General features: G+C 36.7%; 1 protein-coding gene across 1 annotated transcript in view; it reads right to left on the bottom strand.

Annotated features, from left to right (window-relative positions):
* Window positions 1-10106, bottom strand: part of LOC143245506 (glutamate receptor ionotropic, delta-1-like) — a 49460-nt gene extending 39354 nt beyond the window's left edge. The window contains exons 1-2 of the mRNA XM_076491869.1: window positions 9936-10106; window positions 927-1006 (exon numbers count right to left, since the gene is read on the bottom strand). Coding sequence (XP_076347984.1) covers window positions 927-1006; window positions 9936-10023 — 168 coding nt within the window. The 5' untranslated portion in view covers window positions 10024-10106. The remainder of the gene's footprint in view (window positions 1-926; window positions 1007-9935) is intronic.
* Between the last annotated feature and the right edge of the window lie 8440 nt (window positions 10107-18546).

Here is an 18546-nt window from a genome sequence, read left to right as displayed (position 1 = left end):
ATATTTGTTTCGAGGAGGATACTGTTGGTTAGTTGCCTTCCTTAGGACTAATAGTGAAATTCTGAGATTGTTTGTTTTGGAATTTCGCACAAAGCTACTCGAGGGCTATCTGTGCTAGCCGTCCCTAATTTAGCAGTGTAAGACTAGAGGGAAAACATCTAGTCATCACCACCCACCACCAACTCTTGGGCTACTCTTTTACCAACGAATAGTGGGATTGACCGTCACATTATAACGCACCCACGGCTGAAAGGGCGAGCATGTTTGGCGCGACCGGGATGCGATCCCGCGACCCTCAGATTACAAGTCGCACGCCTTAACACGCTTGCCCATGCCGGGCCATTCTGAGATTATACCTGACATTTATGGGTTTGTGACATGGGTCTGGCATGACCTTATTGTTATGGCGCTTGAATTGCAATCTACAAATCGCAGGTTCAATTCCCATCATAACATTCTCGCCATTTTAGCAATGTAAGTGTTATAATGTTACGGGCAAATCCGCTTTTCGTTGATAAAAGAACGGTCCAAGAGTTGGCGGTGGATGATGTGGACTATCTTCCTTCCTTCCAGCTTATTACTTTTCAATCAGGGACGGCTAGCGCAGATAACTAAGAGTATCTTTGTGCGAAATTCAACATAACAAAGTTTCATACAGTCATTTAACTCGTGCGTTCTCAAAGTACATTTCAAACTGAAAATACCAGCAACGTATTCCACACGATGTGCAAACTTTATTAATGACGTCAGTATTATAAGCACTGTTGTTTTTCTAACTATGAATCCAAAAAGACATTAATACTGTAAACAATTCCTAACTCTTTCAGTATTTTCTACTCCGATCCTACGATGTATATAGTGTTGCATTTTATCATATTATACTAAAATAATATGCTTATGTACTTATCATTTCACGACATACTTACGTGGACGCTTGCAATTTGTAGTGTTTTGTTATGGAGGTTTAGGCGTGGTTCTACGAAGAAACTCTTCTTCATCAGTGTGCCTGAAGAAAAGAGTATAGAACTTAGAAGTATCACTGAAATGTCTAATACATAACGATTCTGAATTCATAAATAATATGTCAATTTGAAGGCAAAGTATCCGGTTTAACGGTGCTGTATTCAATAGGAGGTGCCCCCACTGGCACAGCGGCATGTCTGCGGACTAGCTAAAAATCGCGTTTCGATATGTATGGTGGGCAGAGCACATATAAGCCAGTATATATCTTTGTACTTAACGGCAAAGAAAAAAATCAGTAGGAGGTTATAATGCAGGACTCTGGGCAACTTGTTCTCTTACAAAAAACTCACCTTGAAGCAAAGTTACATTAGACTATCTGTTGTGTACACTGCTTGGAATCGAACTCCGGAATTTACTATTATATGTGTATGTGTTTTTTTCTGATAACAAAACCACATCAGGCTATCTGCTAAGTCTACCGAGAGGAATCGAACCCCTGATTTTAGCGTTGTAAATCCTTAAACTTGCCGCTGTACCATCAGGGGACTACTGTCGTCCCACCAGGTGATACAAGTGTGTGTGTGTGTGTGTGTGTGTGTGTGTGTGTGTGTGTGTGTGTATTTCTTATAGCAAAGCCACATCGGACTGTATGCTGAGTTCACAGTGAGGAATCGAACCCATGATTTTACTGTTATAAATTCGTAGACTTACTGCCGTCCCACCAGGTTATACAAAAATAAATGTGCTAGCTCAGTGTTAACCTAATCAGTGTTGTAATTAAATGGTTCTAAACATTTGACAGATATTCTAATAAGAGAACTAGATTTGGGTAACTTCACGTCAAATGTGAAAGCAATATCGGTAAAAGGAAACAACATATGTTATCACTTAATCTAAATACATAATCCTAATAATTCTGCCTTCCAAAACAAATCTAAAAGAATCATCATTATAGGTATCCTTTCACTCCATTAGGGAATATCCAGGCAATTTCGGCAGTCGCTAGAACTCTCCACCTGTTTAAAAACGGACCTGAACCAACCAACAGGCCCCGGGAACACCGGGAAAATAGGTTTGTTTTAAATTTTGCGCAAAGCTACATGAGGACTATCTGCGCTAACCGTTCCTAATTTAGTAGTGTAAGACTAGAGCAATGGTTCTTAACCTGGGTTCAGTCGAACCCCAGGGGTTCGGTGCGTCAGTCTCAGGAGTTCGGTGAGTCAGTCTCAGGGGTTCGGCGGAGGTCAAAATACACACACTGGGTGTGTGTCCGTTCCGTTCACCCCACTCGCACGCCTTAACACGCTTGGGCGAAGCGGAAGAAAACCTGAAGGTTTTTTCAAAAAAAGCGACCGTTATGGAAACGACGAACAGAGAATGATAACTTCACAAACTTTCCCCTGCTGGACGACTGTGTAAGTAAGATCGAAGACGTGTCTGAAATCGGAGACATATCTATACCCGAGGAACTGAAACAAGCATTTGCCATGCACTTAGATGAACTCGCAAAGCCTCTCGACAGATACTTTTCCACCAGAAAGTCATATCCAGAATGGGTGAGACAGCCGTTCACGTTTAGTGTTGCGACAGCAGATGTCAATGATGAATACCTCGACGAAATCGTTGAACTTCAGCAGAGCCAGGTTTAACAGCAACTTTTCAGAACAACAACGCTCTCAACGTTTTGGTGTCACCAAATCGTAGTGTACCCTCTTATTGCTAAGAAAGCCTTTGAAATACTCATACCGTTTGTTACAACGTATCTTTGCGAGCAATCCTTTTCGAGGATGGTAGACATAAAATCGAAGAAAAGGAACAGACTTTGTTGTTAAAATGATGTGAGAGTGATACTTGCCAAGGTAAAGCCGCGCATTTCTGAACTTGTCTCTGAAAGGCAACAGCAAAAATCACATTGATTTGCAGTAAATATTCATTTAGTTATGTTTTTCTTTTTGTGTGAAATTCATGTTTTGTTGGTTTTGTTTTTTGAACACAGTTACATTGTGTGCAACTGATGCATGGTTCATTTTGTGCACGAATAAAATATTTACTTATGTTTTGAATTTGAAAAAAATCATATTTTATTTTTCCAATTACGAAGGGTTCAGTGAATGCAAGTACGAAACTTTCGGGGTTCAGTACCTCCAACAAGGTCAAGAACCACTGGACTAGAGGGAAGGCAGCTAGTCATCACCACCCATCGCCAATTCTTGAACTACTCTTTTACCAACGAATAGTGGGATTGACCGTCATGTTATAACGCTCCCACGGCTGAAAGGGCGAGCATGTTTGGTATGACGGGGATTCAAACCCGCGACCCTCAGATTATGAATCGAGTACCTTAGCCGTGCCGGGCCCGGGAAAATAAGTGAAAAGGAGCTAAACACATATTGTATCCATGAACTCTCAAAGAAACTATACCCCTAAATCTAAAAATTAATGAACATAGTTATAATTCATTCTGTACAACTTGATTCATAAATTACATTATTTCCAGTAATTTCTTTACTGAAGAATTAGAGAAAGGTGCCACCTGTACGAAACAAAATATAATAATGAATGGGGTAAGCATTATTAACTATTTTAATTAATTTAAAATTATTTCTAGTCTTCTGAATATTATAAGTTTTATAATTGTCAGGATTATTGTATTGAAACGTATTATCAACTTCTGAGAATTATTTGTATTCTCATCTTAGAGGTAACATAGTAAGTTAGCCAGTAATAAGTTTACGTATTGGCTCATGGTTAGAGTCTCGCACCTAGAAGGCTAAAATTAATAGACGTGTTGTTAATTTCCACGTTCAAAAATTCGATCTCAGTTGATGAACTGGTTTAGAATACTGAAGGACGTGTTAAAAAAGCACCGACAATCAGTCTAATAGGAAGAATCAAGTTTATATAAGTTATACAGTGAGTGTATAATCCTCTGTTCACACTTCACAGTGAGTGTATGTCCTCTGTTCACACTTCACAGTGAGTGTATAGTCCTCTGTTCACACTTCACAGTGAGTGTATAATCCTCTGTTCACATTTTATAGTAAGGTATAATCCTCTGTTCACACTTTATAGTAAGTGTATAATCCATTCTTTACACTTCACCGTATCTAATTCGTTGTTCACATATCACACTAAGTAAATATTTGTGATGTATTCCATTTCTTAAGATCTAGTTATTCGTGGAATAAAAACTGTGTTTAAGTTAATCGGAATTTTAAAACTTCCCCGTAACATCTCTGATATTTAACTACATGTAGACTATCGTGTACTTCACATCTGTTAAAGCTTGCAACATTTTACCATTTCAAACATCTGACATTTCGTAATCTAAAAAACACAATGTTAACCGTTATTATAAAATGTAACGTAATATAATACTGAAACATCAGTGAGAGCATCTGGATGTTTCTTTTTTATCTTAGACAACGTATTTCAGGAAGAAAATGGTTGCATTTTAGACGTCTGAGGCTCTTCGAGCTTGCCAGCCAGTGGCATAGCAGTATATTTACGGACTTAAAACGCTAGAAACCGCGTTTCGATTTCCATGAGGGCAAAGCACAGATAGCCCATTGTGTAGCTCCGTGCTAGATTACAAACAGTCAAACAAAGGCTGGCTTCATATTTCAGTGTCATGGGCACTAAATGAGTGACAGTCATACCACACCATTCTGTTAGACATGAGTAGCCCATGTTAGCTGCCATCCCTGTATTTTGTCGTAGTTCAGACATGCTCGACCAAGCAATGTGGTAAGAAGTGTGCTTTTTTTTACATACTCTTCAGAACTATCTAAGCTAGTTTCGAAAATACGCGTATATGTTATTGTAAAGTGCAAGGTGCTCTAAAACTCTGAAATCATAGACCCTTCAACGTATTTAACGAACTGTGTTCCGTATGTCGTCCTTGTAAATCGAAACAAGTTAGAATTAACTCGACCTTTCCATACTTTAATAGCACCATCTGAATTTACTAAAATCTGCCAATCACTTATTGTTCCAGACTTTTCGGACGCCATGGATTAGCTCTTCATTAACGTGAGCTTTAGAAACTAGCACTAACTTAGAGTTCGTTGGCACAAAGTTTTATGTGTTATTAATTCTAACCAAAAAACAGCTTGCACAAACGTATAGAAATTTTCTGTCGACACTAATAATTAGCACCATTTATTGTAAACAAGGAAAAAATATTTCAAATGAAAAGAACTAATGTTCATTTTAATAAAATCAAATTAAATTTTAATAAAACCATAAATAGCCGGTTTTTTTATTTGTTACTTTTGTTAGCTCGGTATTATCCAGGCCATTATTTGACATATCTAAGTTTGTGTGTGTGGACCGGCGATACCTGAAGCGATTGTCACCAAACCTAGTCTTAATTAACCCTTAGAATCTTCCGAGAAGTAAAATTGTTTTCTGTTTCACCGGTGTATTTGTCGTTATTGTTAATAAAGTGTATAAGTTCTCTTATGGATCACATGCTTTGCTTTTGCTTCAACCACGGTTACTTTCCTTAACTGCTTTGGTACAAGGTTAATACGAGTTCTGATTTTTATAATCCTTTTCATACAACTCTCAAGGTGTTATTCTTGATCCCTGCTAGTACAGCGGTATGTCTCCGGATTTACAACGTTACAAGCGAGGGTTCAATTCCTCTGGGTGGGCTCAGCAGATAGCCCGGTAACACACATGTTATTCTTGGGGTGTCGCTGTTGTGTTTTGATATATTATTTGTAAAATAATATGTTAAAATAAGTTTTATTTATCTTCTTTGATCTACTCCTTTGATAGAACACTCGACTTGCAAACTGTGGATCATGTGTTCAAACCTCATCATCATTCAGGCCTAGGGACGTTACAATGCAATGGTCATTTCCACTATTTGTTGTTAAAAAGAGTAACCCAAGAGTTGGTTGGCAGTCGATAATGCTATCTAGCTGCCTTTCCCTCTAATTTATATAACACTTCAAAATTAGGGATAGCTTTCGAGTAACTTTGTGCGAACATCAACAAACAAATAAACACTTTTAATAGACGAAATGGGTTAAATTCGCTATTAGTTCCCTTTAGTACGTCGTGGATACAAACAAAGAATTCTTAAGGTATTCAAAACAAAGACGTTTTCAGTAGAACATAATGGTGTTTATGACGAGAAATCCAGTTGAAGTAAAACTGTATTTGTTTGTTGTATCTACAGTAATCTCAATAAAAGCATTACAGCTTAACTTAAACGAAAACTTTATTCTGTATTGGACATCCAGAGACTTAGAGTCAAATGCTATAATATATTTTCAAGGCGACTGGTATGGGTACAACACGAATTAAAGTAAAGTACAGAACAACGTTTCGGACTTTTTAGGTCATCTTCAGGTTAACAAAAAAAAATTAATACTTTGGTGCAGTAAATTCAATGAAACAAATAACTTATTTACCTCTGAAGAACTGTACTGGCATTACCTTTCTATTTGTTGCTTTCATTTTGTTTTTACCTTTCTTCGATTATCGTAATTAGAGAACTTAATGTTTAAACTTTAGCGGAATATTTCTGAACTTTGGTCTAAAGATTTCAAAATAGATTTAAATTATTTTGTTTATTCGTTTTGGTGAACATTTTTCACTCGTTCTTATAAGTTTGATTTAACATTTTTTTCCTAATTACGTAAAATATAAATATATTTCCATAAGTAGTAATCACAAATTTTGGTTGCTTATTAATTACATCTTTTTAGATATATAAAAGATTTGAGAACATATGAAAATATAACAATAAGATTTATAAAAAATAATAAACTTTTTGTTATATAATATTATATATAGGCTAAAGGTGAATGATGCGTATAATTATATTTGTACTGGTAAAAATTACAATACAGAAGTATCTTCAACTTGTGTTGCATTTTAGAAACACGTTTTAAGCATAAAGCTAACCAATGAGTGATTTACTCTGAACCTATCGCAGGGATTGAGTTCTGAATATTAGTGTTATAAGCCTCAACCTTATCATTAAACCACACACACATCGGATGCGCAATAAAGAACACACACAGTTGATAGAAAACACAATTTTTGTTCTATTAAATTAGATTTCCTTTACAAAAATATATGAATTTACTTTTCTTAATCATCGTTCGCTTCTTTTTTGTGGGTATTTGGGTATGTTGAATTTTTAAATATCCAGGAGAATCAGGTGCACAAGACCCCTTCCTCCATCCCTAGCTTTCTAGTCGGCTACTATTATGTTATTGTTGTAGAGCTTCTGGGTCAGAGTATCCCACAGTACTCCGGCCCTCTTCAGGGCAATGTCCATGTATTGTCTTGATTTGCCCTTTTATTATTTATTATTTTTCCCTCTTTTATTTTATTTTTTTTACTTTTATTTATATATAAATACATATTAAATTTTCCCCTTTTTTCAATATATATATTTATCGGAATAATAAAATAATAATAAAAATGAATATTATACTAGTTTTAAGCGTCTAGTGCATGGTGGCCAGCTTGATTTATATTTCTGAAATATATATACTGCTGGCCAAAATCTTAAGGCCAATGAACATAAATATGCATGTTGCGTTGTTAGACTCAACCGCGTACTTGAGTAGAGCTTCGAAAGATGAAAATAAGAAAAGGGAAAATAAAAATAAAAAAACCTTTTAGCATTTAATGGGGAAAATTTGAAAACAGGGAAAACAGGAGAGAGGTATTTAGGACGATGTTCATCATGTATATCCGTCGAGATCACATATTAAATCATTTTTATGCCAATTTTTATTAAAATAACTTAGTGCATTGCGCAAGAGTCTTACAGGTATTGTTTCTATATTTTCATACTTGTGCATGAATGTGGATGAAGTAATACGTGGTACTTTATAAGCTGAAGTTATGATTGAATTTTGTATTTTTTGTACTTTGCGTAATTGTTTTTGTGTTATGTTTATCCAGGCAGGACATGCATATTCCATTATAGGTCTAATGTACATTTTGTAGATTTCTATTATATTATCAGGTGATGTACCTTGATTTTTACCTGACAGACTTCTTGCATAATTTGCTCTTTTCCAGATTCTAGTTAGGATATTGTTAGTATGCTGTATCCACTTTAATTTGGTATCGTAAGTTAATTCTAAAAGTTTAGCCGAAGTAGCAGTCTGTAAAGGTGATTTGTTCATGTATAACTTTGGGGGATCTTTTTTCAGTTTATTTAATCTGCTGAATAGTATTACTTGGGTTTTCGGAATATTTATTTTTATTCTATATTTCTGGCAGTATTATTCTAAGTTATTCAGGACTGGTTGTAGGTTCGTTGCTGCTATTGAAGGAGTGGGAGTACTTTCCAGACTGCTACATCGTCAGCAAATTGTGATGCAAAACCTAAATTTAGGTCCGACAGTGGCATATTACTCACATACATGATAAAAAAGATAGGGCTAACTACCCTTCCCTGTGGGACTCCTGCCTCAGATGAAAAGGACCCTGAGTGAGCCCCATTTAAACGTTCTATTGTCCAGAAAGTTAGATAGCCAGCGAATAATTCTCCGGGGTAAATCCATTTCCGTTAACCGGTGGCGCAATCCGTTATACCACACAGTGTCAAATGCTTTCTCAATGTAGAGAAAGCAAGTTAACAGTGCATTCGTTTTTGTTAAAGCTGTATGTAATTGTTTCTGTTAATCTGATTAGGTGGTCTGGAGTTTGTATATATTTTCTAAATCTGTTTTGAATTTCGGGTAATTTTGAATTTACTTCTAAGTATATAGATAGTCGATTAATAATTATTCTTTCTAAAATGTTGCCGATGCAACTGGTTAGGCTAATTGGGCGGTAGTATTTTTCTTGATAAATTGGTTTGTGTTTTTTTAATTTCGCGCAAAGCTACTCGAGAACTATCTACGCTAGACGTCCCTAGAGGGAAAGCAGCTTATCATCACCACCCACCGCCAACTCTTAGGCTACTCTTTTACCAGCGAATAGCGAGATTTACCGTAACATTATAACGTCCCCATGGCTGAAAGGTCGAGCATTTTTGGTGCGACCGGGATTCGAACCCGCGACCCTCAGATTACGAGTCGAACGCCTAATCCCACCTGGCCATACCGGGCCGTTGACATTAAAGACTGTCGCTACTTTAATAATGAAATTTAATCGATATTATTGTTTGATAATCAAGTAGAAAACACTGTTAATTAACTATTAAACTGATGCAAAAGTCGGCTTACTGGGAACTGATTTCCTGAAACACATCACTTACAATGGTATAAAAGCTATACCACATGTAATTTCTAAAGACAAGAGCTAAACCATTTGCCAAAATTCAAAAGATAATTTTGGAACTTCCATAAATAGGTTTTAAAGAGGCATAGGGCGGATCCCTTCCAATAATGATTATTTTTTAAATAATTATTTACCTTTCTCGTCATCCTGGTTAATTATTTATAACGCTTGAGCACAATCTTAATTATTATTAACGTTAATAAAAGTACGTAATGCTGACACAATTAGTATCCACTTTGAAAATTTCAAACATGGATCTAAAAATAAAAATTGCTACTTATTAAAGAATTTTACAAGTCCAAAACTCAAGATATTTAAGAAAGAGGACTTTTCCTCTTCGTGAACGACCAATAATAAACATAATTATTATGATAATGGTACAGTACAAACTTTATTATCAGCCATCTTCACATCTGGAAATATTTTCGCTGTAGTTTAGAGGCCCTACTGTGACTTCGGTTGTTAACCACCTATAGTTTGACTCATACTGGGCCTAATATATTAGTAAACTTTTTCTACAGTTTTAAGTTCTTGCTTCTAATTCTAGGAAGTTGAGGTTTAAATACTGTACCTTAGAACATTAACAAGGTGTCAAAACTTTTCCTGTAAAAAAATCTTAAAGGAAATGGCTTCGTAACCGGAATTTTCGCCTATCCAGTACTGTCCAACAAAGTGGTAATATAGTTTTCACTGTTTAACATACTTACCTTTTTCGTTAGCTGCCATAGTTGATGACATAAACGAAATGAAAACAAAAAGTCTCTTGCACAGAGCTACACTTAACCTTGTTTTCATATTGTCCTTTATAACAATAACTCTTTAAACTTTAACCAACTGAACGAATCGCTTGAACTAGCGGCATGAAATAAATATTTACGTATCTGTGTTCAAGGTTTAGTATAAATATGTATAAAAGCGGAAAAGTAGAGACATGACAACACGAAGTTAAACAGGTGCTCATTCCATGAAAAATATCTTAATGTGATTGGACGGCGTGGTATTGATTTCGCGGCCAGTTTGCTACAGTGAATATAATTACCACACGTCTAAAAACGGCTTTCTGTTTAACATCTTTGTCTGTGTTCAGTTTTTCTCACACGATCAAATTATTGAACGATATATGTTACAAATAATCCGCAGAGCGAAACAATTTTCTTTTAATTGATTTCATTCGCGCACTGTTTGTATCAACACAATTTGTTTTTAACTACGTTTTGAACGTTCGCATTTTACTCATTTTGCTACATGAAACGCTCCTTTAATTGTATGAACTCTTTGACTTCACAAAGATATTGCTCATTTTTTAAATTGTTGTTTTCACGCCACTGTTTCATTCGTGTTGGCCTGGCATGGCCAAGCGCGTAAGGCGTGCGACTCGTAATCCGAGGGTCTTGGGTTCGCGCCCGCGTCGCGCTAAATATGCTCGCCCTCTCAGCCGTGGGGGTGTATAATGTTACGGTCAATCCCACTATTCGTTGGTAAAAGAGTAGCCCAAGAGTTGGCGGTGGGTGGTGATGACTAGCTGCCTTCCTTCTAGTCTTACACTGCTAAATTAGGGACGGCTAGCACAGATAGCCCTCGAGTAGCTTTGTGCGAAATTCCAAAACAAACAAAACAATCATTCGTGTTTCTTGATCGATGAACGGAAACGTTTTGAATTTGTCACTGAAAGATACGTCACTTTTAAGTTTCCAAGTAACAATGTGAGAAAATTCGTAACACAGCATAACGTTTTGGGGCAACATTGGACTTATTAATCAGTTTCGGCTGTTATACTCTCTAAAATACATTAACTTAAAAAAGAAAAAGAGACCAACTTTAAAGCCAGCTCTTATCATTTATATACTTATCAAACTTATTCAGTAGACGTAATTGACTGCAAAGTTGAAAAAAAACACATAAAACAAGCTACTCACGAGTCGAATGTAATGGCTAAGAATAGTACTGTCAATAAGAAATTGATTGAATTAATTAGAAAAAGTAAGTATCATGTAACTATGTGGGTCGTTCATATGCTTTAACCAATGGTTGGGGGCTCGATTCGTAATCTGAGGGTCGCGGGGTCGAATACGCGCCACACCAAACACGTTCGCCCTTTCAGTCATAGAGGCATTTCAATGTGACGGTCAATCCTATTATTCATTGGTAATAAAGTAGCCCAGAGTTAGTGGTGCGTGGTGGTGAGTAGCTGCCTTCCCTCTAATCTTACACTGCAAAATTAGGGACAGCTAGCGCAGATAGTCCTCGTGTAGCTTTGCGTGAAATTAAAATAAAACAAGTTGTCCTTAAATTAACAGTGTAAGATTAGAAGGAAAGCAGTTAGTTACCTCCATGCACTACCAACTCTTGGGCTACTCTTTTACCAACGAATAGTGGGATTGAACGTAACATTGTAGTAACACCACAGCTGAAAGGGCGAGCATGTTTGGTGTGTGAGGGATTCGAACCCGTGAACCTTAGATTGTGAGTCGGTTGCCTTAACTACTTAGCCATGCCGGGCCCCATTATTAGGGATGGCTAACGCAGACAGCCCTCGTGAAGGTTTGCGCAAAATTCAAAAACAAACAAATCAAGTCACACTATATTAAATTACTCGTCTATTATACATTGTTCAGTTAAATCCTACTATGTCAAGTCATTCGTCTGCTGTGTATGTTATAATTGTATTTCACTATGTTATATTACTCATATGTTGTTTATTTTACATATAAAATGAGTGATAGTTAATTATTCTAACCAGTTGTTTACAATGAGTGAAGTAACAGGCAAAAAAAATTCCTAAAATTACTGATTGTATTTGGACGCCACTAGTAATAGACGGTATAAAAACACATCGGTACTATAAGAATTAAAGTTAAATATATAGAATTTAGTTCAAATAAAGTTTTGACAAAAACATTATAAAAAATATACTTGGTTAGGCTCTGTACGTAGCACATTAGAACCACACACTTTTCTGGCATTACGTATCCCAGCAGTATAAAACACGATGAGCTCGTGATAGCATTTATTAAATAAATAAATGATTTGTTTGTTTTGAATGTCGCGCAAAGCTACTTGAGGGCTATCTGCGCTGGCCGTCCCTAATTTAGCAGTGTAAAACTAGAGGGAAAGCAGCTAGTCATCACTACCCACCGCCAATTCTTGGGCTACTTTTTCACCAACGAATAGTGAGATTGACCGTCCCATTATAACGCCGCTACGGTTGAAAAGGCAAGCATGTTTAGAGCGACCGAGATTCGAACCCACGACCCTCGGATTACGAGTCAAACGCCTTAACACGCTTGGCCATGCTGGGCCTTAAACACCTGATAAAACGTTTATATCTGGTAGTAAAACAAGTTGTATATTTCTTAAAATAACATTAACGGATGTTTAACCAAAAATTGAATTCGTTCTTAATGAGCTCATTAGTAGAAGATTCAAAATGCTAAGTCTCTCTAAAAGCATGAGCGAGTGTATTAAAACCAATGAAAACAACAACTAATTTTAAAATAGCTGTAACTACATATGGGTCTTTCCTTCTTTAGTTGCATACGATCAGGTAAATGCTTAGGTTCTAGAATATTATGTTAAAGTATGAAGAGTTTTCGTATAGAGCTAAATTAACTATTTATTTATACGTCAGTTTGTTACCTTTTTGGTTCCACGGCTGCTTTATGACTTTTGTGAATCGATCAATTTCCACGTTTAGTTTCTCACATGTATTGCACGATCTCAAATTCAAAGCGCACCATTTGCAAGCTCTGAGAGAATGCCTGCAGCGTAAGCAACTTTTACAGTCATTTTACAGCGAGGCATATTAGGAACTGGATGATACACAACCTCATTATGTATCATTACTATTTGAATATCAGGTTCTGTAACCAGACTTAAGATTAAGTTTAAGTTTGTAATGTAATGAATATAATAATTATTTTTATGGTTTTGTATTATTGTTAAACAATTAGAATCAGCCAAAAGCGAAGATTATTCGTATTTGGCACGAGACAAATGCACCCAGCAATTAGTTAACCCTAATAAATCGCTTTTATATGATATGATAGTACTGGCAGAACTCAAAAAGACTAGTTGGAGCCTATAAATCAACATGACGTTAGAAATGGTTTTCGTGTTTGTGTAGTGTTTTGACTTGTTTTTATTCATCAGAGTGAAATTATATTTCTCTGTTATTTCAAGGATGCTGGTAATGTATTGTTATTTGAAGGATATGTAGCACTGATGTTCGTAATGTATTCTTCTTGGCATCGTATTTATATTTACTTTATTCTTCGTTCACCATCAGTAATGGGAAAAATGGGTTAAGAGACTCTTTGATTCGTCAGTCGCTTGTTTGTTTTTGAATTTCGCACAAAGCCACTCGAGGGCTATCTGCACTAACCGTCCCTAATTTAGCAGTGTAATACTAGAGGGAAGGCAGCTAGTCATCACCACCCACCGCCAACTCTTGGGCTACTCTTTTACCAACGAATAGTGGGATTGATCGTCACATTATAACGCCCCCACGGTTGAAAGGCCAGCATGTTTGGCGCGACGGGGATGCGAACCCGCGACCCTCAGACTACGAGTCGCACGCCTTAACACGCTTGGCCATGCCGGGCCCATCGTCAGTCGCATGTCAGACATTCATTTCCAACGCTGTCTTTCTTCACATTGATTGAACAAAACGTCAGAGAAGCTACTTGGCTCTTCGAACGGCTACCTATCTTTTCCCATGAAAGCAGCTCTAACTAATGGATTACTTATAGTTGAAACAACTTTGAAACAAAGGTTTATTATCTAAGCATTTCTATTTGTTTGTTTGTTTGTTTAGAATTAAGTACAAAGCTACAGAATGGGCTATCTGTGTTCTGCCCACCACGGGTATCAAAACCCGGTTTTTAGTGTGTAAGTGTATAATGCCACTGGGGGGCATTATCTAAGCAATTTGAGCAAAAACATGTTACCGTATGCTAAAATATCCATATTTCAAGTTATAAGTAATGCATAATTTTTAGTTTTCACGCTTAAAATGAAATAATTTTTTTAGTGAGTTGAAAATCTTACGTCAGTAGCTTTAAAACTATCATCACGTCTTTCTTTTTTTCATTACAGAATTTTAGTGCAAAGCTGCATAAAATGTTAACTGTTATACAGCCATTCAATTTTAACTGAAACTGTAAACGATAAAAAACAAATGTGTGAAAGCAAGTACTTGTGTTAGTTGGTAATTCACTGGAAAGAAATTGGTTTTATAAACAACCGGGCGCAGATAGTCTAGTTGCTTGGCGCAATGAAACACCAAACCAACCAACAAAACAACCGATAAGGTTTTTGGTGCCACATAGTGGATTTAAAGTAAAACTTTAATTATTATTCCCCTATGTCGTGACGGGATAAGCCCCAGCGGATTGATTATATAGTAATACTTTGAATTACAGTTCTTGTCGGAATACGTCAGAAAGTAAACAACGATGTATCGAGAAAGATAACTCAAGCAATAAGTAGTTTGGTAAAAGTAAAACATGCGTTAATTACATTATGTAACACAAATTTTGTTCCTAGATAGTATGTGTTATTTCTTAAATGTTAATGTTGTAAAAGTACAGAAAATGGCCATTATTCCCTTCAAACTTTGCTTTTGCGACCTGGATAATGAAATTTAGAAATTAACCTATTTTCTATGTAAAAACGGGCAAATTTGCATATTTTCATTTACATAAGATCTGAATAAAACAACATATGAATCAAGATTTACATGTATTTACACTAAAGTTATACAAAAATGAACAAAATTTTTAGAAGTGAGTTTTTGAGATTTGCAACTGCAATGCCAATCACTTTTACGTATCAGCCCCCAAATATAATTTCCCATCATGTTTTCGTTATACGCTCCTTGGTAGCGGCGTTCAAAGTCCAGTATATCTTGGTGGAAGCGCTTGCCTTGTTCCTCTGAGTATGCTCCCATGCTCTCCTTGAATTTATCAAGATGAGCGTCAAGGATATGGACTTTCAGGGACATCCTGCAGCTCAATTTGCCATAGTTTTTTACCAGAGCCTCAACCAGTTCCACATAATTTTCGGTCTTGTAACTGCCCAAGAAGCCCTAAACCACTGCGACAAAGCTGCCCCAAGCTTTTTTTCTTCCTATTGAGCTTCTTCGGGAAATCTGATAAGGAGTCTGCAGCCTTCGAGACTTCTTCCCTAAGCTGTGACAAATTGTTTCATAAGACCCTATTTTATGTGCAGTGGTGGGAACAAAACTTTCTGGAGGTCCACTAGTGGCTCACACTTGATATTGTGCCTCCAACAGAGAACTCGGTCCGTTGTGACCAGTGCTTCCTGTTGAAGTGCGCTACGGTGTCTCTGCTGTCCCAAAGGTAAAGATAACATGAAAACTTGGTAAAGCCTCCTTGGAAACCCAACAGGAATGCCACCATTTTGAAGTATCTGATAACCTCCAAGCCATACTCATCATACTTCAAGACTTCTAGCAAGGTTTTAACGCTGTTGTATTCCTCTTTGAGATGCACCGAATGAGCCAGGAGAAGAGACAGATACTTGTTCCCGTTATGGAGCAGCACAGCTTTGAGGCTTCTGGATGAGTTATCAATCAAGAGGTGCCATTCGTTCGGGTTACAGGCAATTCCAATTGCCTTGGCAGATAGGATACATTGTGGCAAAAGCAGAGCCCATCTTGACGAGTGGAGAAGCTTGGAAAATGTCGGTGACGCTTTCTCTGACTTGCGGCCTGCACACTTTCATATAACAAGTCCCACTCCTTGAGCTTAGATGTCAAAAGCTCGGTATTCGACTTTGTTAAACCAAGATCTCTAATCAAGTCATTGAGGTCTCTTTGGTTGGGGTAGTATAGGTTTCTCTCACCAGCTGCACCTCTGAAATTGTAATCTGGATCTCCAACGTCTACATCCTCTTCTGATTTGCTACTCTCTTCTAAGGATGGCTTGAAAATTCTTGTAAGTTCGAGAAAATTCTCTATCAGCTATTCAGCACTGAATCTATCTGGAATGTTCTGGAAAATGGGTAAATTTGAAAATTTCCTTACTCAGGTAACAAAAGCAAAGTTTGAAGATAAAAATAGGTCTTTTCCATTTACTTTAAACATTAGCAATTGGAAAATAACACTTTCTGTCTAGAAACAAGAAAAAGTAAAAAAATTGTTACATAGTGTTATCAAGAAATGTACGTCGAGCGGAATATCTAAATATCAGAGGCACGTGCCATAACGAGAGCACGTGGCTCAAACAACAATAGGGTCGTAAATAATCAGTATGTTGTGCAATTGTCATATAGCAAAGAACATTGTGTGTATGTGGCAGGTTTTCACAACCACACAGTGATATATTATGATGATAGTCAAAAAGGTAATAAAGTGTTTAGAATATCATTCATATTCCAACAATATCGCTCTCGAGAATGTTGTTATACATAAATAAAAATACCGAAATTATCTTATTGATCGATGACATTTTTCGTAATTTATAGGTTTAGGAAAAACTGCCTAATAGTTACGATCTCTTACCATTTGACTGAAGTACACTTTCAAACAATTATTTGAAAATAATTAATATAAAACATAAGACCTTTGCTATTACAGAATGGATTCAGTGGATGTTTTATTTTTATTTCTATGTTGTTTTTACTGTATGTTTTTTTTGGTAAAACTGCTTGGGACAGTTGAAAACAATTCATTATATTTTGGGCTGGTGTGATATGTTCATATTTACATTTTGTATCAATGTACATGTTAAAGTTCTACCATGACTTCATACCTTTTTATCATGGTTTTCAAGGAATACACACACACCAGATCTCTGCTACTTGTTAGATAAAAGAGTGACAAAAGTTGTGTTGAATTCCAATTGCCCCCCCCCTCATTTTTCATTGGCTGAAAGTTCTTCTATTTATTTAATACTTAACATTAAATAAAAGCTGGTATTCCAGGTGAAATAAAATACTTTGTATAGTAGCTCACGAAGGCTTCCTTACTGAAACACACTCTCCGTTTAACAGAATTCAACTGGTATTTAATATGTTAATATTTCTCCAGGATTTATTATTGTTATTACTATATAACTTTTAACATAAAAAAGTATTTGTTACTCTTCTATGAAGGATTACTTAAAATAAATATAATAACAGTTTTGATTATTAAAAACTGAGGGCTACGGAACTGAAAAAATGTTGGAATGCCATTCAAATTCCACAGGCCTGGCATGGCCAGGTGGTTAGGGCGCTCGACTCGTAATCTGAGGGTCACGGGTTCGAATCCCTGTCAATCCAAACATACTCGCCATTTCAGCCATGGGGGCGTTATAATGTTACGGTCAATCCCACTATTCGTTGGTAAAAGAGTAGCCCAAGAATTGCCTTCCCTCTAGTCTTACACTGCTAAATTAGGAACGGCTAACGCAGGAAGCTCTAGCGTAACTTAGCGCGAAATTAAAAAACAAACAATCACATTCCACTACACCATTCTTTTTGCTTTCCTATTTATCGAAAATGATAGAACCGGTAGTAATCCTTTAATGAATATTTCATCACCGTTTCTCAATCAAAATACTAAAGTTAAACCCAGTCACGTACAAATTGTACAAATATTACATATACAAATTTCACTGATGAACCCTGCAGAGGCACAACATTGCAGGTGGTTAGGGCTCTCGACTCGTTATCTGAAGGTGCGGGTTCGAATCCCGTCACACCAAACTTGCTCGCCCTTTCAATCCTGTATTCGTTGATAAAAGCGTATTCGAAGAGTTGGTGGTGAGGTGGTGATGACTACCAGCCTTCCTTCTAGTCTTATACTGCTAAATTAGGGATGGCTAGGGTAGATATCTTTCGTGTAGCTTTGCGCGAAATTCAAAACCAAACAAACCAATAACATGAATAAGGAAATGATGCAACGAAAAGCTTTAAGATAAAAATACCATCTATTATCGAAATAAACCCTTTAACAAATATTCACTTTATGCGAAGGTTTGTTTTTGAATTTCGCGCAAAGCTCTACACAAGGGCTATTGCACTAGCCGTCCCTAATTTAGCAGTGTAATACTAGAGGAAAGGCAGCTAGTTCTCACCACCCACCGCCAATTCTTGGGCTACTCTTTTACCAATTAATAGTGGGATTGACTGTCACGTTATAACGTCCTTACGGCTGAAAGACCGAGCATTTTTGGTGTGACGGGGATTCGAACCCGCGACCCAAAAAAGGAGTACTTTTCAAAAATATACTATTACGGAACTACAATTACAGAAGACCTACAAAATCACACTAAAAGATAACCTTTGACATGGATAATATAACATATACGAATA

This window comes from Tachypleus tridentatus, chromosome 2, assembly GCF_004210375.1.
Source record: "Tachypleus tridentatus isolate NWPU-2018 chromosome 2, ASM421037v1, whole genome shotgun sequence".
NCBI lineage: Eukaryota > Metazoa > Arthropoda > Merostomata > Xiphosura > Limulidae > Tachypleus > Tachypleus tridentatus.
This window is presented reverse-complemented; position numbering and strand designations above follow the sequence as displayed.